Source organism: Alligator mississippiensis, chromosome 4 (genome assembly GCF_030867095.1).
Source record: "Alligator mississippiensis isolate rAllMis1 chromosome 4, rAllMis1, whole genome shotgun sequence".
Classification (NCBI taxonomy): domain Eukaryota; kingdom Metazoa; phylum Chordata; order Crocodylia; family Alligatoridae; genus Alligator; species Alligator mississippiensis.
Window position 1 is genome coordinate 152,762,469 of NC_081827.1, and position 25,287 is coordinate 152,787,755.

Below are 25,287 nucleotides of genomic sequence, written 5' to 3' on the forward strand. Positions count from 1 at the left end.
CTGCCCACCTCACCTCGCCGCTGCCCTGCCACCGTCGCCACCATGGAGTGCGGAGCAGGTGCCTCGGGCCAGATAAAATGGCTTTGCGGGCTGCATGGTGGCCCACAGGCCATATATTGGACAAGCCTGTCCTACAGTGTATCACAGTATGCACAACACTGCACTACAGTGGATTTGTACTATCACAAAACAATCTACAAAGTTAGTGGGTTATGGGTTAGAGAAAAGCCAGGGTTAGAGGTGAGATTTCTAAATAGGAAGTGACTCTGTCTTTTGAAGTTGAGTTGGAAGGGAGGTTCCAGCCAATTGGTATACAAAGTCTTGAGTCCTCTTTGGTTATGCCTTAAGGAAGGCTTCAATATATGATTGTTTGTTTCTTTGGAGAAATGGGGAGGCTATCTGTTTGTGGGATCTCCTTTTCTTCCTATTACTTCTGTCTAGCAGGGTAACCTATTGCCTTTCCTCCTTTGCAGTTTGTGCCCAGCCTACAATATTTGCGAACTGTGTGAAGCAGGGACATACTCTCATGATCCTAATCATGTATTGTTAAAGTTGCGGAAACCTGTACTCTGTACACCTGAGCATTACAGCCTTGGCCAGTTCTCCCCTCGTCTCCCTGCTACTCTGGAGCAAGTTAGGTAAGTCTTTAGCTGCCTCAGTTACTGTGTCTTCTGGCCCACAAAGTAAAAAATGCCTGTGTTCAGGTTTCTTTTTTAGGTTTTTATGATTTGAAATTATGAAAGAGAGCAAGAAATTGATAAATAATATCTCCAGAATATGAGGTAGATGAGTGAGCACAGAAACCAGCCATGTATAGGTCTAGAATCTATAGTAGCTGGGTTTTGCATCATCCCTTTACTTGCAGAAGACATTAACTTTTGTGATAGTAAAGTGTACTTTCTATCAGCTACTATAGGTTTCCTTCCCTTTGGAGGGAACACTGCTGTGTTCCATGAAGACTCCCTTTAGCTTCAACCAAAAACAGAATTCTAGTCCAAGTTCTAGTTCAGCTGGTAACTGTATTGTGAAGACCTGGCTTCCTTTCTTTGCAGGCTCCAGAAACAGATGGACAAAAGATTTCTAAAGGCAGAAAAGCAAAGATTAAGAGCAGAGAAAAAACAGCGAAAGGCAGAGGTCCGAGAGCTGAAGAAACAGCTCAAGCTACACAGAAAGATTCACTTGTGGAACTCAGTACATGCACTGGAGACACCCAGTTCACCTGCCGTCAAGCCTGAGAGCCTGAAACCCAATGGTCTCATGTAAGGGTTGCTAGTACCCAGATTTATTTATTTACTTATTTTTATCTAACAGTTAGACGCCATGAGAGATCTGCCTTAGTAAAACCCTTGGAAATTAATTTTGTTTGTCAAATCTTCCCTGGTTCCAAGTTCTTAATAGTTATATAAAGCATGTGTATCTGGGAATAGCTCTCTCTCCTCTGACATACATAGTATTTGTTGCATTATATAGCTATGTTTAGTGTGACAAAAAGAGTCCACATATTCGCGCTGTTCGTCATGCCGAAAAATGGCAGATCTGCATAAAGCTGCAATTTCAAACCGAAAATAATGTCACGGGGAAAACATTTTTCTATGACCAATTTAACTTGTGGGCAGGTCTTTCTCACTCGCAGCATCCCACAATGATCTGCTCTTTGTCTCCTCTTCCCCACTTTCAGGAAACTGTTGGGCAATCCCGCAGGGACCCTACTACCAATTCCATGCCTTGCAGAGTGCTGGGTCTTGCTTATGCTTTTGGCAGCTGTAGCAGCACAATGAAAATCACCACCACTGCCAGGACCCTGAGAAAAACTGGGGTTCTGGCAAGGGTTGAAGTGATAAAGTGGGCAGCCTGTCATCCATTGCCATGACAGGGTTGCAGTGCTGGCAAGGACTGATTGGGTGGCAGGGACTGCCTAGTGGCCTCTGCTGCTGTAAGTGGCTTGCAAGCAGATTTGGCTTATGGGGCTATAGTGGCAGCAAGGGCCTATTTGGGGCAGTGGAGACTGATGATCAGCTCTTGCCACTGTGGGATGTGGGCAGCTTGTGTGGCAGCAACAGCTGATAAGGATGAGTCTCTCCGTAAGCAGGCTGAAGGCTTCACTGAGGGAAGCCCCCCTCATACACTAAAGCCCCTAAGGAGTAGACCCTGTCAGTCCCTGGCTGAGTGTGCCTTTGTAGCAGCTTTGTCATATGCCAGCCATGTGTATATTGTGTTCTTGTAGCATTACAGAAATAACATGTCAAAGTCTTCTGTGCGTCTATGGTATAAATTGGCATCATCTTTTTTTAACACATTTTTAAAAGAGGGAATCTTTCTTCCCATTATCTTACTTGGCCCCTATTGGCCTCTGTTTTGGGTTCTTTGTGCACACCTTTTTGCATGGGACCTATTTCATGAGATTAAACTTGACTCTTCATGCAAGAAACCTGTTGTGAAGGTACAGGCTTAAACACACATTTTCTCAGATTTTCATTCCCTTAAACATACAGAAGTGTATTTCTGCCTTTTTATGCATAGTCCAGATCCAATTTTTAAAGCAAGAGCTATAGGGAAGCCCCCCTCACACTTTGCACTGTGCATGCAGGCTTTCTCCCAGCTGCATTGCATATGCAGGCACTCCCACCCCTATTGCACTATGCACTTGGCACTCCCCCTCCCTACACTGTATAAGGTGCCCTCTGCACCAGGTACATGGGTAACCTTCTCTTCACACTGCATATGCTGGTGGTCCCCCACCTCTTCTTCCTGGCTGTGGGCCTCACTGGGCTGTAGGCTTCTCCATTGTTGTGGGATGTGCTGTCCCACCCCTTGAGATGTTGGCAAGTAGTAAATGCTTGTGTGGGGAAGAAAACCTGGGAGGAACTGTAGCTGGGTAGGAGCCCAGGGGCTGCAGTTTAGCTCCTTGCAGGCTCTGGCCCAGGTTACTAGTTAAATAGCCCTTGCTCACTATAATTGGTTACTTAAGTGTAGAGGGAGGGGAAGAAACATACCTAATTTTTAAATTCTCTTAGATCAATTAAATGTTATATTTTAATGTCAGATGCTTTTCTTAATCTTTCTTTGTTCACAGAGTGGTAGTGTGCAGTTGTTTGAGCCTCCTACAAGGAGAAAGTATGGCACTTCATTGAAAAGCAATGATGCTTTTAAGCCCAGCTGTTCAGTAGTCCCATACAGGCTGTTGCTCAGTCTCTGATTCAGCATCAGGAGGATAAAGTCCCTTTACTCTCTGTGGAATGAAGACAAGCACCTAACATAATTATCCTATCTAAAAATAGGATAAAGGGAATGCTGTTACTCCTTCAAGTAGTTTCTGACCTTTTTGAGCCAACGTTAAAAATAAGACACTGGTTTGTTTTTGTTTTTTTAAGGAATCCTTTGAAATCTAATGCATGGCCTGAAACTTCTTAAATTGATCTGTAGCTGAGCCCATTGGCAACTTCTGTAGTTTTAAATAGTTTTGGCCTTTGCAAATAGTCTCTAATGGGAAGCTAAGAAATTAAGGTGATACATTTTTAATTGGAGCACTTGTATCTAAGTGCTTTGAAGTTAGGCCAGAGTGCTGTTAAACAGAAGCAGATCAACTGAAATATTGAGAAATCACACACAATTTAGCTTGGTATGTGTTTCTGTGTTGTTAAAACTAGTGGAAGAAACTTGCAGTCAAAGTGTCTTATTTAGAGCGCCTTTTAAGCAAAGAGAAACAAATAGCTTAAATAGTGGGGTTTTAAAATTAACTACAAACTGAGAAGGATCCCAGAAATGCATCTGCCTAGTTAATTCAGTCCAGTAACCTCATGTACTTTGCTGTGTGCTTAGGACTCCTGTACAGCCCTGCCCAACGGTTGTCCCTACTCTGAGTGCAGCATTTGTTGATGAGAATTTGCCAGATGGGACTCATCTGCAACCTGGGACAAGATTCATCAAGCACTGGCAGATGAAGAACACTGGCAGTGTGGAATGGAGCTTGGACACGAAGGTGCCTCCCTTTTTTGTTATTAGTTTAGTTTATACTGAATATAAACTTAAACTCCAATAGCTTAATTGGGGAAAAGTCTTGGAAAGGGAATGGTGGTTTTTAGGGGTGCGCCAATAGAGATTTTTGGGGCTGATAATGATAGCCAATTTTTAAAGAGGCATATCGGCCAATACTGATCCAATTTCAGATACACAGCCCAGAGAGTTGCATGCAGCTGGTAAGTCTGTTGTGGTGGAAGGGGTGTGGGGGGGACAGATCAAGGCCCCGGTGAGGAAGGTAGTGGGGCTGAGGCTGGGACAGGTGCTGCCCAGCTGGGGCAGGGAGTAGGGCCCAGGACAGAGCTGTAGCTTGTCTGGGTGCAGGGGGTGGGGCACAGGACAGAGCTGCAGCTTGAGTGGGGGTGGCTCCCACTGCTGCACACAGCCCCAGAGGGCATGGGGGGGCTTTTGCCCCCAGATCTGCATGGGGCAGGGCAGGCTGCCACTGGTTGGGGCTGGGACTGCACTGGTCTCTTCACAGCCTGGTCCAGTCCCCTGCCAGGGTCGGGGTGGGTGGTGGTGCTCAGAGGGGGCTATAGGAGGGGCTGCAGGCACTCCAAAATTTGCTGTAGGCGCCTGCCCCCTTCCCCCGGCCCAGTGCCACCACTGCCTGTTCCAGCACAGCTTGGCCCAGCCTTTTGCTGGAAAGAGCCTGGCACCACCCCAGCAGCAGCCTGCCCTGCCCTGTGCAGAGGGGAAGTATCACCTCCTTGGATCTGTTCGTCATGCATCTGCTGATACATGATAAAGTGCCATTAGCTTTTCTGATGACTTCATCACGCTGACGACTCGTGTTCATCTTGGAGTCCACTAGGACTCCAAGATCCCTTTCCGCTTCCGTTCCACCAAGCAGGTCATTCCCTAGGCAGTAGGTATGCTGGACATTTTTCCTCCCTAGGTGCAGCACTTTGCATTTCTCCTTGTTGAATTGCATTCTGTTTTCCGCCCATGTGTCCAATCTGTCCAGGTCTGCTTGTAGTTGTTCCCTGCCCTCCGGTGTGTCCACTTCTCCCCACAGTTTTGTGTCATCCGCAAACTTGGACAGAGTACGCTTCACTTCCTCATCCAAGTCACTGATGAAGACATTGAAGAGTATCGGTCCAAGGACCGAGCCCTGCAGGACCCCACTGCCCACACCCTTCCAGGTCGATATCGACCCATCCACTACGACTCTCTGGGTACGACCCTCTAGCCAATTCGCCACCCACCAGACTGTGTAGTCATCCAAGTCACAGCCTCTTAACTTGTTCACCAGTATGGTGTGGGATACCGTATCGAAGGCCTTCCTGAAGTCTAAGTATACGATATCAACCCCTACTCCTGTGTCCAGGCGTTTTGTAACCTGGTCATAAAAAGAGACTAGATTAGTTTAGTCAGGCATGACCTACCTGCTACGAACCCGTGCTGGTTTCCCCTCAGCATAATTTGTCCTGCCGGGCTCTCGCAAATGTGAGCCTTGATAATTTTTTCAAAGACTTTGCCTAGGATAGAGTTGAGACTGACTGGCCTATAGTTGCCTGGGTCCTCCTTCCTCCCCTTCTTGAAAATGGGGACCACTTTGGCCCTTTTCCAGTCCTCTGGGACCTGGCCCGTGCGCCACGAGCATTCAAATATTACCACCAGTGGCTGTGCAATGGCATCAGCCAGTGCTTTCAGTACCCTCAGATGCAGCTCATCCGGGCCTGCCAACTTAAAGGCATCCAGTTCCTCCAAGTGCCTCTGCACCATCTCAGGGTCTATGCATGGCAGTCTGGTGCCTTGCTGCTGCCTCTCTACAATCCCAGTGAGAGCCTTGTCCTGTCCCTCACTTAGGAACACTGAGGCCAAGTACTCGTTGAGGAGTTCAGCCTTGTCCCCCCTGTCCGTCACCAATTGCTTCTGTCCATTTAGTAGGGGTCCTATTCCACCCTGGGCCTTCCTTTTACTCCCTATATATCTAAAAAACAATTTTTTGTTATCCTTAACTTGGGATGCCATCCTCAGCTCCATGGTAGCTTTGGCCCGTCTAACTGCCTCCCTGATGAGTTTCTCCATAAGCAGGCTGAAGGCTTCACTGAGGGTGGAGAGCTGTACTGTGGCTGCACATGCATGGGACATTTATCGGCTACACCAAGCAAAAAAAAAAAAGCTGTTTTCCGATGCACTCTATTTTCTTTATATTGGTACCAGTCCAGTATTGGATCAATGCACCTCTAGTGGTTTCAGTTGTGGCTGTGGTCAAAAACACACTTTCAGGTCCTGGCTAGCTTTCCTAATTTAATAAAGAGGTGTTTTGCAGGGAGTTCTGTATCTAGGTGCCCCTCATCACACAAACAAGGGCCATATAATTTAAAGAAATAACTAACTAAGGAAGATCTTGTAGCATAGTTCTTCATTCAGATGTAGTTCAAGCCTATAGCATACGTTTTTCCTGATGTCAGATAATCTCATCTATCAGTGATCTGGGTTTGAATTTCAAACTAAAAGATCAATATTACTTTTTTCACTTTTGCAATAGTCCTCATCTACTTAGAGAGATAGTAAAGCTTCTGGTTGTGGCAAACTGAGGGAGGCTGAGAGCACTTTGAGCTTCTGTGCTGAAAGGTCCTATAGAGATGCTGAGCATGGGGGTAGTTGACTGATTGCAAGTAAAATGACTTGTTTGATTTGTTTTGTTATGTGTTTTCTTCCATCTAAATCCTCCAGCTGAAATTTATGTGGGGAAATCTGACCTTGGCATCCTCTGAAAAAAAAGACGTGTTGGTGCCATCTCTTGCAGCAGGGCAAGTGGGGACTGTTTCAGTTGAGTTCATTGCTCCTGCTCTAGAAGGGACCTACACTTCTCACTGGCGGCTGTCACACAAGGGAGAGCAATTTGGGCCCAGAATCTGGTGCAGTATTGTTGTGGATTCCTTCCCAGCCACTGCTTGTCTCGAAAGTAATCGAAAGATTTTTAGTCCCAGTCAAAAGGATAAAGTTTGCTGTAAAAAAGAGGCAAGTATCCCAAACTGCTGTTTTGACCTTTTTATCTGGTATTTTCCTGAGCCCTTTAAAAGGCGCTCAGGAAAATACCTTTATTGGTATTAAAAATACATTTTATTCAGAAAAATCTTTTGATTTCAGTGGTTTGTTGGTAGTAGCTTTCATTGAGGATTCTTTCAATTATCTGCCCTCCTACCTGTTTCTGATTCTTAAAGTGCAGTAACATGCACTGAAATTTCACTTGCACTGATTCTCATTTCAGTAAAATGTAATCAGTGAACTTAAACCTTGCAGGACAATTCTTGTAATATTTTCATCTACTATTATAACTTCAGAGTGGGAGGGAGGAGGCCTTTTAATATTATTTTTGCTGCCCCCTGTACAACACAAGTATATGAAATACAGTCAGAATGCTTCTCAGACTTCTGCTAGTATCCAAGGTACATATATTAAAGGCACATATTTCTTTTTTTTTTTTTTTGGTTTCTGCAGATGGTTTCCTCATCAGAAGCAGATGCCCAGCAGGCTGTTGAGGTGATGGAACTGGCAGATTTACCAGTACCAGCTATTCCTTTGAAGATTAAAAATCCACACAGTGAGAGAGAGTTTTACATTCCTTCAGTTGATCTCCTTACTGCTCAGGTAAAATACTAGATTTTGAGTGAATAAAGGGCATTGTTTGATTCAGTAAGAGTATTTTCCTGAATCGGCCAGTTATGGCAACTTGCTGCTGCTGCTGCAGCAGCAGCCATGGGAATGTCTGACACCTCCCCTTGTCATATTACACTATAAAAACTGTTTTCCTTGATGTATGTAGGCCTCTTTGTAGCATTTTCTTGCCAGCTAACAAGAGGGGTAGTTAGGTTATCTTTATCTGACCAGACGCGAATTTAAGATTGCCACCTTCTGCTATCTGAAACCAAACTAAGTACTTAGAAGAATGGAGTGGACTTAGTTACAGTATAATAGCCTACTAACATTACATCCTGTGTGTAGGTGTACATCACAGGGCTAACTAATGGATATCATTTGGGATTGCCTTCTTTAGGATTTGCTGTCTTTTGAACTGTTGGACATTAACATTGTGCAGGAACTGGAACGAGTGCCCCACAATACACCTGTTGGTAAGGATCGTCTCATATCCTAGTGTACAGATGCCACCGTTCTAGCCGATACTTGAACAAAAGAGCCTAAAAGCTAGTTATCCTGTTGGGTTTGGGTCATTGACAATGGAAGAGCCATTGGGCAATCTGCTCCTAGAGGCTCTGGCTTTCAAGGCACACGGCTAGAGTAATGCTGTCTTCTCAGGTCCAAATCTTTTCTGTATTTTACTAATCTGTCTATCTTTTGCTATGGCCCAAGAGAGAGAATTTGAAAAGTTGCTTCTACTTTCATGTTTGGCATACTTTTTTCACCTGCGCTTCACTATGAAAAAAAGTAAAGGATTTTTGACAAAGGTTGCTTTCCTTACCAAAGTTTCTTCTGAGATATATTTGTACTGCACAGACTTTGAGAGCAGATAACTTTAGACTGTTGTTTATCCCTAAAAATGGCTAGCTGCTTGAGAACCTTGCATTTGTGAGGCAAGAAATTTGTTTTCTCCTTTAATTTAAATCTTTGTTCCTTCCCCGCCCCCTCCTCTTCCAGATATGACTCCATGCATGTCACCTCTGCCACATGACAGCCCCCTGATAGAGAAACCTGGCTTGGGTCAGATAGAGGAGGAAAATGAAGGGAGTGGATTTAAACCACTGCTTGGTAAGCAATGACCCTGGGAGTGCCCAGGAACGTGCCAACTTTCTTTAGACTGATGCAAGCTTCAGTTTGTGTGAATGGAAACTGAATTCCATCCTGCTGCCACCATCAGATGCAGCAATATGTATCTTCAGGTACAGGCTGAGTAGCCTTTTTGTTGTCTTAAAATGCAGTGATGGTCTAAAATAGCTTGGAGGGGAAAGCACCAATGCTTTTTCTCTAATATCTTCAGGTCCAGTCCACTTTAGTGATTTTTATATATATATATATATATATATATATATATATATATATATATATATAAAAATGTTTACTTAATCCTCTTATGGAAAAGCAGACAAAAATGTCTGATTCAACCTGTCATTACTGTTCCACTCCCAGTTGTAGATGGTTTGCTTCTTGGAGGTAAAAGACCATATTTTCAATGGATCTAAAATAACGTGAACAACCATGAGAGAATCCTGTCGTGACAGGAGGTGCACCGATACATGGATCCATATCGTATTGGCACCGATAAAAGGAAAATTGACATTATTGGCCATTGGCTTTTTTTTTAGCTAATGTGGCCAATAATGTTGCCAATAAATGCCGCGTGCATGCACGTGGCCAGCCCGGCAGCTTGGAGGGCAGTATCCACCTGGTAAGTCTGTTTGGGGGAGTGGGGGAAGGGGCATGTGGGAGGGGGGCAGGTGGAGGCCTCTGCAGTGAGGGAGGGATTGGGGTGGGGCATGGGATGGAGCTGGGAGCAGCTCATCTGGGGGGGCAGGGGGAGGATGGATCCCACTGCTGCACGCATCCCTGGGGGGTGTACCCCCAAATCTTTGTGCGGGGTGAGGGTGGGCTGCCTGCTGTGGGCCAGGGGCTGCGCCAGCCTCTTCCTGGCAGGGGGGCACTGGGGCTGTGCTAGGGGGGTTACGGTGAATTTTGGGGTGACAGCCCCCACCCTGTAGCCACCCCTCCCAGCACTGCTGTTGCCTGCCCCAAACACAGCGCCTGGCCCCAGCCTGCCCTTGCCCTGTGTACACATCCAGGGAACACATGCCCCCCACGGTTCCCCTGGGGGTGTGTGCAGCAACAGGAGCCGCCCCCCACTCCCCGCATCCCCTGGGCGAGCTGCTCACCGCTCCCTCCCGCACCATACCTTGGCTGGGCAGTGCCTGCCCCAACCCCATTCCCTCCCTCACCATCAGGGCTTCAGTCTGTCCTCCCCATGCCCCTTCCCTCCCCACCTGCTCCCCACAACAGACTTTGCCAGCTGGATGCTGTTCTCCAAGCTGCCAGGTTTCATATTGGCAATCGGATTGGTATCGGCTGATATGACTCATTAATAATTGGCCATCAGTATCAGCCCAAAAAATGTCAGTGCACCCCTACTCATGACCTCTCCTATATTTGCTAAGGGAATTCATCCAGAACTCAGAACCTCCTTGCCACATCTGTGCACTGGATTATGCTTATGTACAGCAGTTTCTTTCCCAAAACTGTTCATTCACATTTAAGGGAAGTGAATTCTGGAAACTATCTATTTTGAGAAAAATGTGTGCAACCTGTCCAGGGAACATTTCGTGCATTGTATAGGTAAATGTTCTCATGTAGCCTTATTAACATACCATGGGGTCCATCACTTGTAGCTTACAAAGTTGTCATTGAAATCTGCTGTCCTGCAGATGCTCACATGAAACTAAAGGCTGAACATCCAGTGAGCCAGGAGGAGGGGGAGGAAGATATGAGCGGGACTCAGTTTGTCTGTGAAACTGTTATTCGCTCTCTCACGTTGGATGCTGCACCTGACCATCAGCCCCTACAAAGGAAGAAATCTCTGCAGAGTGAGTACTTTATTCTGGCTTCTGGAGCTTTAATGTTGTGCGACTGAGCATTGGTAGCAAAATGCCTCACACTGAAAATGGCTATGAACTTTTAATTGTCCTGTTTCTTTTATTAGACTCTTTGCAAATGCTACAAGAAGCCTTCAGTTACAATGTCAAAAACGAAGAACCTGTTAGGAAAAAAAGTAGTCCCGCTTCCAAACCCCAGGAAACAAAGAGCTATCAGCCAGAAGCAATGGAAGGAAATGAGTTTGGTGAGTGAAGGTTGGGGGTCAGATTTCTGTCTCAGTAACTAACCCTGTGATGAGTTCTGTGAGAAGGACTATGAATGTAGGTTTAACAAGAGGTTTGGGATGAATGCTGGTCCAGAATTTTTATAGAATTGTATGGAAGTTGATCAGCATCACCAAAAAGTCAGTGTGTCATTAATAAATCTGTACTGTTGTTCTGAACAAATATTTGAAACCAATTTCTGTCTTTAATAATGAAACCAAGATGAGAGGTGTGGGGAGTGATATTAGTGAACATTTGAATTCCCTGTTCAAGTTGTGGTCTGCACTGGGTAGAGCTGGTGCTTACGTTGATGAGCCCATCTAGAAGGCAGCACGTCTTGGCATTGTGTGAGCAGCTGAGAATTGTGTCAAGATACATGTTGATCTTAAATTTGAAAATGGGATTAGTTATTGAGTCCTTGCTGTAGTGAGTGCACCTGGTTTTGGGGTTATCTATATATAGTATCATCTATCTAATTCTTGCATCTCCTCACTTTTTTTTCTCTGGGCTAAGGTGCTTTTTTTTTTTTAATTCTTAAGAGTGAGTTGCAGGCTCTATCTGATCTTTGTTTCCTTGAAGTTACAGTAACTCAGTCACTTTTGGGATGTCTTTCCTCTATAATACCTAGGAGTTAATTAGCTTGCGACCTCTGCCCTTCAAGGTTCACTTACAAACCAGGGGCAGGCAATTTATTTCAGATGGAGGGCTGCTTAATGAGGTGGTGAGCTTTTGAGGGCTGCATGGGTAGCCCTGCCCCTTGACAGTTGTCCCACTCCCTGGTTACCATCTTGGGAGTGGAAGTCCCACCCCTAGCCCCTGACCTTTGCCACTGGAAGTCCCTCTCCTTGCCTCTGGAAATACTCCTTTAAGAGTGGGGGTTGCCATCTGAAAACCAGAAATAAACCATATCATACACTAAAAGTCAAACATCTACTATAACATTTTAATTTTATTACAAAAATATTTTTATCATGATTTGTTTGTGAACTGTATATAGAGATGATTGCATAATAACTCAAATATATTCTTAGTCTTGTACATTGGGTGTGGGGGGGTTAAGGGGTGTGGCTGTGTGGGGGCACAGGGTATGTAGGGGTGTGAGGGTGGGTGGGGGGACCCCCCGCATGCACCCCATGGCACAGAAGCAGGCCCAGGGTGCTTGTAGCTGGTGCTGGTGCCTGGCAGAGCCAGTGCTGCACATTGTGGTGAGGAATGCAGCCCGTGCCAGGTGGTCTCTATAGAGGGCACTCTCAGTCCCCGCACCCATGCGACAGGGGAGGGAAGTCCCACATGCTGGAGCTGGCTGCCTTCACTGCCCCAGCTGGCTCCAGCACATGGGGCTTCCCTCCTGTGATGCGCGTGTGCAGTGGGGACTGTCTGTGATAGAAACCTGCCCGGAGGGGGCTGTGTTGCTCACCGCGATGTTCAGTGCTGGCCAAAGCCGTGCACAAGTGCCCCGAGCACCGCTGCCTGCTCCTGCTGGTGCCGCTGCTGTCTGTCCAACCGAGCTCTGTGCTGCTACTGCACCCCTGCACTCCTGGACACGAGCTCCACGCTGTCGCCAGCTCCATGCTCCGACCCATCTGCAACTCTGCTTCCCCCCACAACTCTGCCCCTGCCACTTCCCCTACCTGCTGCCCAGAGCCAATGGGACACTGGGGAATCAGAGCAGGGCCCTGGTGGCAACAGCAGCCCCGCTCAGAAGCTGTGTGCTGGTTGAGCCCTTCCTTAAGGGTAGAAGCAAGGTGCAATAGGGCGTGTTGGGGGTGGGGGTATATATCTGGGCATCTCGCTCTCACCCTTATAGGTAGAAGGACTGGGCAGAGTACAGTTCGTTGATGGGCACTGTGGGCTGGATGAAAGTGTCTGGTGGGCTGGATGTGGCCCACGAGCTGTATTTTGCCCGCGTCTGCTGTAAACAGAGCCAGATCTACATATGGGTTGCTAGGCAAGCAGCAAGAACAAAGTTGCACATTCATTCTCAAGCTGTAGAGCAGTGGTCTCCAACTTTTTAAAGTAGATCAATTCTGGAATTTTAAAAGCAACCCAAGATGTACTGCAGTGTCATTGTCATTGTTCTCCCCCCACCCCCTGTGTGCCTAGCAGGTAAGGAGGGATGGGGGGGGAGGGTAGATTGAGGCAGAAGGAGAAAAAAATATTTGCTGCCGCCCCGTGCGCAGGTAAGTCTTTGGGGGAAGGGGCAAGGGGAAGAGAAAGGGCTGTTTTGGGCAGATCAAGACCCTAGCCCCACTCCCTCTCTCACCATGGGATTCTCAATTTGGCCTTCACCCCTTCCCTTCCCCAGACTGACCAGCTGGGCTGGGGTGGGGCTGGGTGCATGCGCATGTACCCCCAGCCCAGGATCGACTAAAAGAGGTTCCCCGGTCAAAACGACTCCCTCATCAAAAGAGGCTCCCCAATCAACTGGTTGGGGACCACTGCCATAGAGTATTCCAAAAAGGTAGTTTTTCTTGCTAATTGATAATCTGGCATATTTATTCTCTTGTGCACATGTGGTAAAATTGGATGATATCCTGCACTTGTTTCTCTCTGAGTTTGTAGGTGAATGCTAACTTTGGCAGGCAGGTCATCCAGAGTTAATGGCAAAATTCTAGATACATTTTTTTTTTTTTCTCTATTAGAAAAATGTGACGTATCTGAAGGGTTAAATATCAGTGAGGAAACCAATGATTGTGAGGATGAAGAGGAGGATGTGAAAGATGAAGTTCAAAGCCAGGGGTCTTCTGCTTCAGAGGATTATATCATTATCCTTCCTGAGTGCTTTGATACCAGTCGTCCACTAGGGGAGTCTATGTACAGCTCTGCTCTCTCTCAGCCCAGTATGGAAAAAGCATTAGAGATTGATATGGAGGTTCTGGTTCCTGAAGGTGAAGGCCAGCCACAGGTCCAAAATATCAATGATATTTTAACAACTTCACAAACCCTGGACACAGTACCATTGACTCCAGAAGTGGTCAGCACTGTACCTCAACAGCAAAGGTATGGAGGGAGAAATCTTTCAGTGATGTGAACCAAATTATGTTAAACTGTATTTACTTGATTTTAAGCGTTCTGTGGAAGGTCCTGGCCAGTGGAACTGAGTGCTGGGTGCAAACTAACATAGTTTGCAACTGCCATAAAAATTTTAAAAGCAAGCATTTTGGTATGAATGCCCCAGTGATATCCACAGTTGAGTACCCCTTTGAAAGCCTGTGATAACTATCAAGCAGAAGTTGCAGATGAGGAGAGGGAAGGGAAGGTTTTGCCTGGTTTTTGTTTTTATTTTTATAGGGTTTCTCTTCCTTTTCCACCCCCGCCCCCTCCACAGGGATCCATCCTCTCTTCAGATTCACAACATTCAAGAAACAAGCTTGTCAGCTGCTGAAGAAATCATTTCAACTGCTGTTGATCAAATAAGAGAAGGTATTTACTGGTATATGCAGTAACTTCCATATGAGATTGCTTCTTCGATTTCTTGCACGCAGCAAATTTTAGAAACCACTGTCATAGGAAAAAAATAGAGTGCTAAACCAAGTACCAAATGCTAAAGATTAGCCCATGCAGTTAATGTTACTTGTTAAAAGTAATCTGCTCCAAAAACTTTAAATACTTTTTACAAAGAAAAGGCAGGAAGGCAGTATGATAGCTCACAAGCAGAATGACACTTTGAAAAGCAGACAGGTCATTTATATATAAATCTTACAAAGCTAATGACTATCTTCTGTTAAGCATAGAAATGTGCCTGAAACATTGAGCAAAGAAGTGTGCCTTAGGGGAGGGTCTTAATTAAGCAGAAGTATAATGGTTTGGTGCATCACCTCAAAACGAGATCTATTTACAAAAAGTTGAATGGAAGATGTGAAGAAAACTTTAGGAGAAAGTGGCAAATGAAGCATTGAGCTTGGCTAAGCTGGGTGAGCAGAGAGGGTGTAAGGCACTGAGGTAAGACTGAACAAAATCAGCTGTAGTGAGGGCTAGAATTTTTTTTTTAGGGCCTTGGAGATCAGAAGAAGCTTTAACAATTTCGTAAGCCTGTGTGGCACCTGCATAACTGCATTTTTGGCACTTCAGGTGCAGTTTGGATTCCACCTAGCTATGCTTGCCCTGCATTTCATAGTTTCATAGATGTTGGGGTCAGAAGGGACCTATTAGATCATCGAGTCTGACCCACTGCTCCAGGCAGAAATGAGTTCCTTTCTTGAACATGTCCAGTAGTCTGCACCACTGACTGTGTATGTGCCAAAGGAAACTGAATTACCCAGCTATATGCAGAATGCTGGTAAATGTGAAGTCATTTAAAAACAAAAAACCAAACAAACCTCAAACTGACTAGTGGGTGTTCTGACACTGAAGGAGGAATACCATCCTATTTTTTGTATGGTCTGGTAGAGATGGCATTTGTTCCTGAAGCAGGCCTACTGGGCAGCCACAAGGAGAAGGTGTGTGGGCCCAAGAAGGAAGGAAGGAAGGGATGTCTTGGTGAAGTGGACATAGCCCTAGAAAGAAGACCTTGGGTTCCAGCTTGGGGCTCTGTTCCCAGTGAGTTAGAAACTTTCCCAGGGCTGCTTCTCTATTTTAATTGATGAATATTAAATACAACATGTAGTGCCCAGCTGTCCTAGCCAGTAGTCTGGCTTAAAAGGTGAAAAGGCTACCCTTTTCTTTCCCAGCCACCACCACATTGGTGCTAGTGAAATCCAACCTCTGGACAAATGCCAAAAATTGCTGTTACATGGATACACAGGTCTGATTTAGGCATGTGAAGGTGAATTAGAATAGTCTCCTAGAGCACTTAATTCAGTGTAGTAGGATTAATAAGGCTGGTTGAATATGTGACTTGTTTTGTTCCTAAGAGACTTAACTGTAAGCCCTGCATTCATTGCTTTCATTTTCCTTTGATTATGATCTATATAGCTGTATTACCATTTACCAGGTATCTTGACTTTTGTTTTCTGTACGTTAAACTTCAGGAGAGGCTGTTTCATGGTGCTTACGAACACATATACTAGTTACACATGAACTCTAGGAATGTTGTTTACTCATTTCTGTTCACCTTCACCTATTGCATCTCTCTAGCATGACTATTAGATGCACCTGTTCACTTGGTTTTTTATTTCTCTTCTAGAGCCCAGAACTGAAGATTTTCTTGAAACGGAGCCTTCAGAAAACGTAAATAATAAATCAAAGTTCCCAGAATACTCAAGGTAATGAAACAGAGATCCATCATGGTTTCAGAAATGTGCCTTTACTTCCTTTTGAGCTAAGAACTGCTACATTCATTTGAGCGAGTACAAAAGGGCAGATTTTTAAAAAAATAAATTTTAAGCTCTCCTTGTAGCCTGTGGAGATGGAGGTGAAACATGTATTATCAAAGTTCTGATCCATGTTTTGGCAATTGTTGATCAATTACTTAGGACTAGGCTTTCAAAATAGCTCAGTTAATACTTGGATACCTAAATTTAAGTGTCCAGAGTTGCTAAGAAATGAAAATCTTGCTCTCTTGCTTATGTTCTTCTATTGGAGCTGAATTCTCTTGGAAATCCGGTTTGTTTCCTAAGAGTTTGGTAAAGACCAGTAGATCTTAAAGATTTAAAATAAGACCTGGTGAGAATGAATACGCTCAGCTTAGGAGCTAGAGTGGCACAATCTAAATGCAGTACAGGCATTCTGTTGGGTAGAATTGTTTGTTGAGTAAAAGAGAACCAGTAAGACCAGAAATATTGGTCAGTCTGGGTGTTCTTTTGTAGTTGTTTGATAGGCAGCGCTATGTGCTGCTGTATATCTACATATAACTCTTACAAATCTCTCTGGGTGGGTACACTTACTGCTCTGCATATAGTGGTTACATTTTTGGGAAGGTGAGTTTTGGAAAAATTAAATGAATTTTCATAAAAACTCATTCTTGATATAGTGTCCTTGAAGAAATAGGCTGAACTTCAGAACTATTTAATTTCTTCACATAGTGCCATATCTTTCTCCATTTATTACTAAAACATTTCGTATATCTACCTATTGGGTGAAATGCATGCTTGACTGACACCAAAAACATTTTTCCACAGACATCCCCAGGGAAACAGCATTGCAGGAGGGCTTGTTAAAGGGGCTTTGTCTGTTGCTGCTTCTGCCTACAAAGCACTGTTTGCTGGACCACCCATTGTAGAACAGGCAAGTCTCTGCCTCAAAATTAAACATACTGTGAAATCTGTGAATTTGTTAAAATTCTGCATAGGGCTTATTTTCAATGCAAAAACTCTAACTTTTGTAGCAGCAGAATACTAAATGGTAACTCTTTCAACTGCAGCTTTAGTCACCACTTCATTGTTTACATCTTTTGGAAAGCCAAGTAATTTTAGCAGATCATTAGACTCCAGTTCTAACAGTGAAGGGATCTGTTTCCCAGCCATTGCTTAGAACAGTTTCTGTCATGTTGTGAAGAGGTCTGATTTAATGGTAGCAAATTTTGGTGGGCATCCAGATCTCATTGGGACCTTTCTGTTAATTGAAATCAAAGGTCTTAGGTCAATGAAAACCATGTAAAGATCTCAGTGTTGCTCATGGCACTTTTTGTAGCTATCTAGCAAAAAAATCAGATCCATCGTATCTCTGAGAGGCATGCATCCCATCCAGGAAGAGCACACACCAACTGCTGAAACCTTCCTTAGCCTGACGAAGGGTTTTTGAACCCGAAAGCTTGCTTAATAACTATTCTCCAACTATTTGGGTTGGTCTAATAAAAGATATCAAATTCACCCAAGGAACCTTGTCTGCCTACAGCTACATTGGCACTTGAGTAGAATCTCAACAGATTGGAAAAAGTCTGTTAAGGAGAATGCAGGCAAGGATCTTCCCAGCTATAGACAGGAGTGTCATACCACAATAATTGCTGTAATCCAATCTGTGCTCTTTTTGAATATGGTTACAGTTCTAGCATGTCTCAAGTCACTGGGAATCTATTCATGTTTCTGTTTTTTCCTAATAACATATAGTTGGGGTGAGAGCTTTTTTCCACCTTGCTTATCAGTTTCAGTTAGTATTCCATCAGGACCACAATTTTTTTTAATTCTTAATCTGCTTAATGGTTTTCAAAGTCTCTTCAGAAGTTAGTGGATCTGAAAGGTAGTTCTTAATGAGGCATTGTGGAATGGCTTTGATGATACTGTCTTCAACATTAGAATCTCGGTTCAGAAACTCTTGAAAGTGCTTCTTCCACCTTCATTGATGGTGCTGCCTTTTAAAGACTGTTGCCTTTTTAAAACTGCCTGGTAAAGACTATGTTCCATTCTTGGACCTCAGAGGGACAGCTATTTGTATGCTTGGCCTATAGATAGCTTTGGTTGTGCTAAAGAAACTGTGCATGTCATGGCTGTCAGCAAACTTCTTGTATTTCTTTTGTTTTCTCTTCCCATCACTTGTTCTTTCACTCTTGAATTTTCCTCTGGGTCTAGGCTTTAATGTAATAAATTCCTTACTTTTGCTTGGAGTTGATGTCTTTCTGCCATGCTTTGAAGATGCTCATTTTTCTGTCAAAGAAACCTTGAATTTCCCTATTCTTCTCATTGAATCAGAGTCTTCACACACCTTGTCTTCCCAGTGATCAAAGGTGTCAAGATCATCAGCAAGGCCAGAGTTTGTCACTAAGGCATTGCTGTAGACTCACTTTTAGCAGGGTCTTTCAAGCACTCCATAATGAAATTCTTCCTTGGCTGCTGCTTTTGTTTGTCATTTTGGAGCAGCATGAATGCACATGATGGAACATATCAAATGATCTGTCCAGCTGTCTGTCCTCTGTGCTGGTCATATTTCTGGTGATATGGATGTTATGAAAATTTTGGGCACCTACTATGACATAACCAGGTGCTAGTGTTTTGAGCAGAGGTGTATCTATGATGTCTTTCATTTGTTGTTTTGGTGGAATAAGGCATTTCTAATGATGAGATCATGATCTAAACACTTGCTCAGGAGAAAAATTCCATTTGAATTGACATTTCCCACGCCTTCCTCTCCAAGTGTTCCATTCTGTAGCTCAGAGTCTTTGTCCACGCTAGCATTGCAATCCCCAAGAAAAAATATCCATTTTTGGAACAGATGATAGATCTTGGTCAAGTTTAGAATAGTGTTCTTTTGTTTCATCTTCATCACGAGTTGGGGTGTATATAATGGTAACTGTTGCATATTGTCTGTTGGTCAGTTGAAAACAAAGGGCCACGAGCTGCTCACTGAGTAACAATCTTGGTTTTGAAAGCAAAACCAGTGCTATAGATGTATCTGTCTTTCACCCTTTCCTTTACAAAAAAAATGGTGTACCCATTGCCATGTTCCGTCAGGTGTCCCACTCCTGCATATCATGATCTCACTAAGTGTAGCAATGTCAGTATCAAATCATGCAAGTCTCTGGCCACAAGTGCTGTTCTTTGTTCCAGTTGATCACTGTTAGGGTTGTCTATCAGGGTGTGGATGTTCTAGGTTGCAAACTTCATTATTTGATTTAGACTGCAGATAGTGATCCTACTGGATGCATTTTTCCAGTCAGGTGAAATGACTGACAGACTGTTTTAGGGCACCTTTTCTAGCCCTCTCCCGATACAGGGTGAGCAGAGTGGATCCTAAATAGTCCTGTTCAGTCATGATCGCAGCTGTCAAATTGTACACGTATCTCAGTTCTGTGTACAAAAACAACCATCATAGTCATCATCTGTGTATGTCTGGCTAGGGGTTTCAAGTAATCAGTAGCACCTGCCCCCATTGCTGCTCATCCATCACCATAGGACTTGCTATTGAAGGAAGATTCCTGCACAGTCTTCATTTTAAGATGGGGATGCTGTTTGTTGCACATCAGCAACCATATGATACTGTTTTTTATAGCAAAGGAAACCTTAATCTGATAGCAAGGAAAATCTAGACAACTGGAGGTTTCACTGCAGCCTTCTTCCACCTTTACAGCCACTGTGAAGTATTCTTGCTTCATCTGCCTGTTCTACTGTTGAAGAGCCTTTTAAGTTATTTTTATATATGGGTCACTTAGTCTGGAAACCTTGCTTTTGACCTTGCTGCCATGGGTGATCTTACCAGGAGTTCAGAACTCCAGGTGGCATTGCTTAGGGTTATTGGTAGCACACAGGCCTCTCCTTGGAGAGGTAGTGTCCTTGGAGATGCATTTTAAAAGCTATCACATTTTTCAGCCTGGTCAGCATAGCAATTTTCAGCCTTGTCAGCATAGCAGTGAGGGTGGAGTGGGGGTGGGGAAAGAATATCATACCTTTATTTGATAAAGTTATTCTGGCATGTATTCCATTACTGGGTAGACCAGTGGTCCTCAACCTTCTAGCCCCTTGGGTAGGATGTGGTGCTGGGCCAGTCTTGTGAACTCTTCCAACCCCATGCGCAGGGCTGTGTCATCAGATCTGCAGGGCTCTGCGCAGGTTGGGAAATTTTGCAGTGGAGGAGCAGTGGCAGTATTTAGTTGTTGTGGCTTACAGAGCACTGTTGGCCTGAGGTTGAGCACTGTAGCTGTAGACGCAACTTATACTCCCAAAAGCTTTTACTACTAGAAGCTGCATCTCTGCTAAGGAGGTCTGCTGATCTATTTGTATTAGTTCAGTTGTGCCAGTGGTTCTTTCTAGTCAGGGTACCTCCTGTAACTTTTTTTTTAATTTGACAGTGCTCCAATTGAGAACCACTGTAATGCTGAGTCGGGTCCTATAGAGTGTCATTCAGTTACCAAGCCAAGTCCAAAGGCATATATCACAGCACCTTTGAAACCAGAGGCAACATTTTTTTTTATATCGTTTTACAGTAGGGCTCTGAGGCTCTGTGTTATTACTAAAAAGAATTTGTAAAACATAGGATCATGTTTGTAAATTCTATAGCTATAGATTTTGCACTGAAATTTCAAAGCTGCATTGCCAGTCCTAGCCAATGTCATTTAGATATTTTTATAGTCCTCAAGTACTCTAATCAAAATCATTTTGTGGTAAAGTGATTGCACACACCAATAACCAAACTCTTCATATAATGGGTTTCTCCCATAGAGAACTGTTTTAAAAAAATATTAAAAGGGGAGGTATCCTGTCTCTTATTTTGCCCATCCCCCAAGCTACCTAAATTTGTGGTTCTTAATTTGGGTGCTGTTTCCACCACTGCAGCCATGTGGAACTGTACCATACGTCTCCTGCAGAACCAGATCAGGAAATAGTTATAGTAAGAGTGCCTGTCATCTGTCTCATGTACCTCTTTCCAGGAGAACAGTGTATGGGGTCAGACTGGGAAGGACTGCAGTGAGAGTGGGCACTCCTGCCATACCTATTTCCTGATTTGGCTCTCTAGGAAGCATGTGACACCCTTGAAAGGGTTTTGTATTACTCTGGTTGAAAAACATTGAGCTATGCCAACAAAGCCCTTTTACCTAGAATAATAGAAAAGTAGGGCTGAAAGGGACCTCATGAAGTCACCTAATCCAACCCCCTACACAAGGCAGGAATATCCCTACCCAAACTGTCCCATACAAGTGTTTGTGTAGCCCAGTGGTTCTCAACCTTTTTGGACCTTAGGTGCTCTTCCTTATTTCTTGTGAATTTATTGGCATGCAATTTCAAAAACCTAACTTATAGGTTACTGTGCTTACTTGCCATGCCCCTCTGCAAAGATTTGGGATGGGGGAATCATCCAGGCAGCTGTAAGCCTGAGCCTGCACTTAACCTGCTTAATTTATCTCCTAACCTCACCCTGGTTGAGAATCACTAGTCTAACCTATTCATTACAATGCTGTCATACACCTACCATAGCCTAAAGACATCAAGAACACCATAATCTGTCACAGATAAATTAGGAGGGCACTGTCAGTGTTCTGAGTAGTCCTGAGCCAGGAAACTTAAAATCAGTTAAAGTATTTTGAATTGAAGAAGTGTTTTTTTTCTTTCTCTCTTTTTTTCATCTTTCTCCTTTTAAGGAGCCTACAGCTACAGAAGAGCAGACTGCCACTCTCTTAGCCAATCTGTGTGAAATGGGATTCTGTGACAGGCAGCTAAATCTGAGACTGCTGAAGAAATACAACTATAACATGGTGCAAGTAGTAACTGAATTGCTGCAGATCAATAACAGTGACTGGTATGGCAGCAGATACTGAATCTTCCTGGTGGCAGAAGCACCCGTACTTGAGCAGACTCTTATTAAACACCACAGCAGCAGCAGGCTATTCCTCGGTTTCCTTCTGTTTTGGGGCTGTTTGGGTAGAAGCATTTAAGTTTAATTTGTCATACACTCTTTGATTCCTTTACTGAAATCTTAAATGCAGCACTTGTCACAGCAGTTCTATGAACCAGACCAGAATTTTAACTTTACTTTAGACACCAGATAGGTAGGAGAAGAGTTTTAAAGTCTGATTTGATACTAAATCCCTTTGTACCTGGGAGTCAAGTAGAATGATTTTAAATTTCAGGACAAATGAGAACTTCCCCTTTTTTACTGTGTGCAAGATACTTTTAAACAGGTGGAAGCTTTATGTTGTTGACCATAATGTGAACAAACATAGGGAGAGAAGCCGGACATTGCTGCAAAATCTCACCTTATCTGTAAGATTTGTCCACAGCTAGCAGAATGTCACTTGTAGTGACAGTTTAAGTAACTGATTTTTTTTCTAATGCATGATGGTACTGTAACAATAGACTATATACATGCATAAAAAGCATTCTAAACACTTCTTTAAAAAATGTTCACACAAGACAAACCATGACAGATTTTTTTTTTTTTTCAAATGCTGAAACCTAATGTTAATTTAAACTTAATTAAGGCATTAAAATAATGCAGTGGAATGAACTATGGACATTAATTCACCAGCAGCTCTTGCATATTGCTAGTAATGATTGTACAAGATTTATCTTCAGCAAAAATACAGTCAATATAAAATATTGTTAAGAATGGAATATAAGGCTATACATACATTTTAAGAATCCTTAGGACTTTCTGCAGAGTGAAGGTTTGAGGTGTTTTCTCTAAATTATTGCCGTGCAAATCTTTTGATTGTTTGATATTATAGAGAAAACTTGAATGTATAAAGCCTGTACTGGGGTGGGGGAAGGTGAACTCGACTAATAATTAGGAATGAGGGAGGGAGCATTAGAGGTGGGATTTTAGTTAAGTTTGTGTACAAAAAGGCAGTAAACTCCAGCAGCATCAACTGTTCAGTCTCCCATCATGGACTGACCAGGATATCAATATATTTCTGGAAATCTGGCCCACTTTCTCTTGTGGGTACCATTCTGGTTTGGATAGTATTTGATACAGCTGGAAAATTCCCTTTTAAATGCAAAGCAGGGTTTGATTCCTGTAATCCTCAAGAAACCATTAACATATACTACTCTGCAATGGTATGCCAACAGATCATACCTTGAAGCCTGGATCTGGCAGTAGTGTTGGCTACATTAGTTGAGGAGGAGAAATGCACCAACTGCAGCACAATTAAAACCACTGGTAATTTAAAATGTTTTAAATCCTGATCACTGCTGGTTCAAAGTAAGGTGTTGCTATTTTGACAGGGTTTTGCTAAGTCTGTATCAGTATTGTGATTGATTAAATGATCATTAACTGTAAAATAAACGGAAAAAATCTGTAATGTAGTCCTTTAAAAGATGCATATTTTCTTCAATTACTTTAATGGTATAATACAGTTTTGTTTTAATTTTTAATAGACGTGCAAGACAACGTTCTGTTTAAATGGGTTTTTTTTTTAATACTTTACAGAAAATACTCCTTCCCAGTATACTTTTCTCTGCATTGGACCAGATAATTAGATAATTCCATTACTTGGCATATTTTGTTTGTCTTAACACTTCTCCATTACATACAGCACTTGTCCTGACCTATGCAAAACCTGTCCCTAAGCACTGTTGCTTTCACTGACAGAAGAATAAGGAGGATGACCTGTAATATCTGGCAAACCATCTTGCCAGGGAGGCATCTTATTTGACTAGGATTGCCCAGCAAGCAATTCTTTCTGTTTTATGTACCTTTACACTTACTTTGTTTTTTTTTTCCATTTGAGCTGCTTCACATAATAAAACACTAAAGTATTTGTAATAAATGGATTTGTTGCAGTTATAAATGTCAGTATTTCAAAGGCTCTTTAGTTTTACCCACAGCCAAATGCTTGGGTTACCTTTACCATTACAAATCTAAGCTCTTCTCTTGTAGCCTGGTGATTTATTTTATATATATATATTTTTTTAGGTTAAAAAAATGCTAAAATTCAAGGTATGTTTCTGTTGGCTTTGTATATTTTGTTAATGAATGCATGATATATTTATAATACTCTATAGTGCAAATAAAGTCTCTGTATATTATTTAGAATAAGCACTTTAAAGTCTTCAAATGTGATGGGAAGAGGAGGAGGAAAATCTCTCAATCATAATAATAAAAATGTTTTTTTCTTTTTCCCTTCTTCCTGTCTGCTTGTCCAACCTGTTTGGTAGTTAACATGGGGGGTAGGATCCTTCCTATCTTAAGTACAGTATTGGTATTTTGGCATTAGAGAGTCTTAATTTTCATTGAATTTAGTATATCCTTTTAACAAGAAGGCACCAAGCTAACAAAAAGTATTTATCAGGCCCTCTAGTCTTGTAACGGTCCCTTGGTTAACTTGCATAACCTTATTCTACTTCTCTGTGTATAAAATTGGACATGACTTCTCTGCCCCAGGACAAGAATAATTTAGCTAGCTCAGACTGTCAAACTCACTTTGTGCCCTAGGGCCAGATCTGGACTGTGGGGTGCTCTCACCTGGATCCAGCCTGGAGCATGGGGTGGTTTCAGCCTGAGGCACATAGTGACAACAGCTCCAGCTCTGATGCAGGCAGCTCTGGCATTGGGCAGGTGGCAGGGCCAGCACCTGAGGAGGTAGGGTCACAGCAGTAGCAATATACAAAGCATGCAGAGAGCAACGGGGGCTCTACCAGCCCTAACTTGGCCTCCTGCTGCCAGTGACCATGTCCACAACTCCAGATTCTGTAGCAGGCCACTTCTCCTGCTCCACCCTGACCAAACCCCCACAACTTCTAGTAGTCCAGTAAGCTTAACACCATGGTTCTGCAAGATGGATCTGGCCTATGGACCAAATGTCTTTGACTTGTCAGTTCTGTTAAAAGATTAGCTAATTCATCTCTTGCCTTAACCTGTTTTGGGTTTGTTGGGTTGTTTGTTTTGTTTTTTAATATCCAGTAGAATTGTAAGTCGGGAATCTTACTTTTCCTTCTCTAATAATAACTATTTACTTGATTCTAAGACAAGGATACCCCCCCCCCCCTTTTTAACATGGGGAAGCCCTTAATCTTAAAATTGCATAGGCAGGAAAGGGTGTGGGGCAGGTGGCTGCTATGGCTCAGGCACCAGCTCTATCTGAGGTTAGGGCTGTAACTGCAGCTACTGCCTACCCCACCCTGCCATCTGCCCCTGCTGCCTCTTCCCC

At 43.4% G+C, this 25,287-nt stretch overlaps 1 protein-coding gene across 3 annotated transcripts in view; it reads left to right on the forward strand.

The window, feature by feature from the left end:
• Nucleotides 1-24,264, forward strand: part of NBR1 (NBR1 autophagy cargo receptor) — a 36,008-nt gene extending 11,744 nt beyond the window's left edge. For all 3 annotated transcript variants that reach the window (XM_014609197.3, XM_019500342.2, XM_059726818.1), the window contains 14 exons: nt 474-638; nt 1,053-1,259; nt 3,820-3,979; nt 6,703-6,990; nt 7,471-7,620; nt 8,027-8,102; nt 8,626-8,736; nt 10,401-10,559; nt 10,676-10,813; nt 13,475-13,832; nt 14,161-14,255; nt 15,958-16,036; nt 16,892-16,997; nt 21,778-24,264. In XM_014609197.3, the coding sequence (XP_014464683.1) occupies nt 474-638; nt 1,053-1,259; nt 3,820-3,979; nt 6,703-6,990; nt 7,471-7,620; nt 8,027-8,102; nt 8,626-8,736; nt 10,401-10,559; nt 10,676-10,813; nt 13,475-13,832; nt 14,161-14,255; nt 15,958-16,036; nt 16,892-16,997; nt 21,778-21,954 (2,269 nt within the window). In that variant the 3' untranslated portion in view covers nt 21,955-24,264. The remainder of the gene's footprint in view (nt 1-473; nt 639-1,052; nt 1,260-3,819; nt 3,980-6,702; nt 6,991-7,470; nt 7,621-8,026; nt 8,103-8,625; nt 8,737-10,400; nt 10,560-10,675; nt 10,814-13,474; nt 13,833-14,160; nt 14,256-15,957; nt 16,037-16,891; nt 16,998-21,777) is intronic.
• Nucleotides 24,265-25,287: the final 1,023 nt, after the last annotated feature.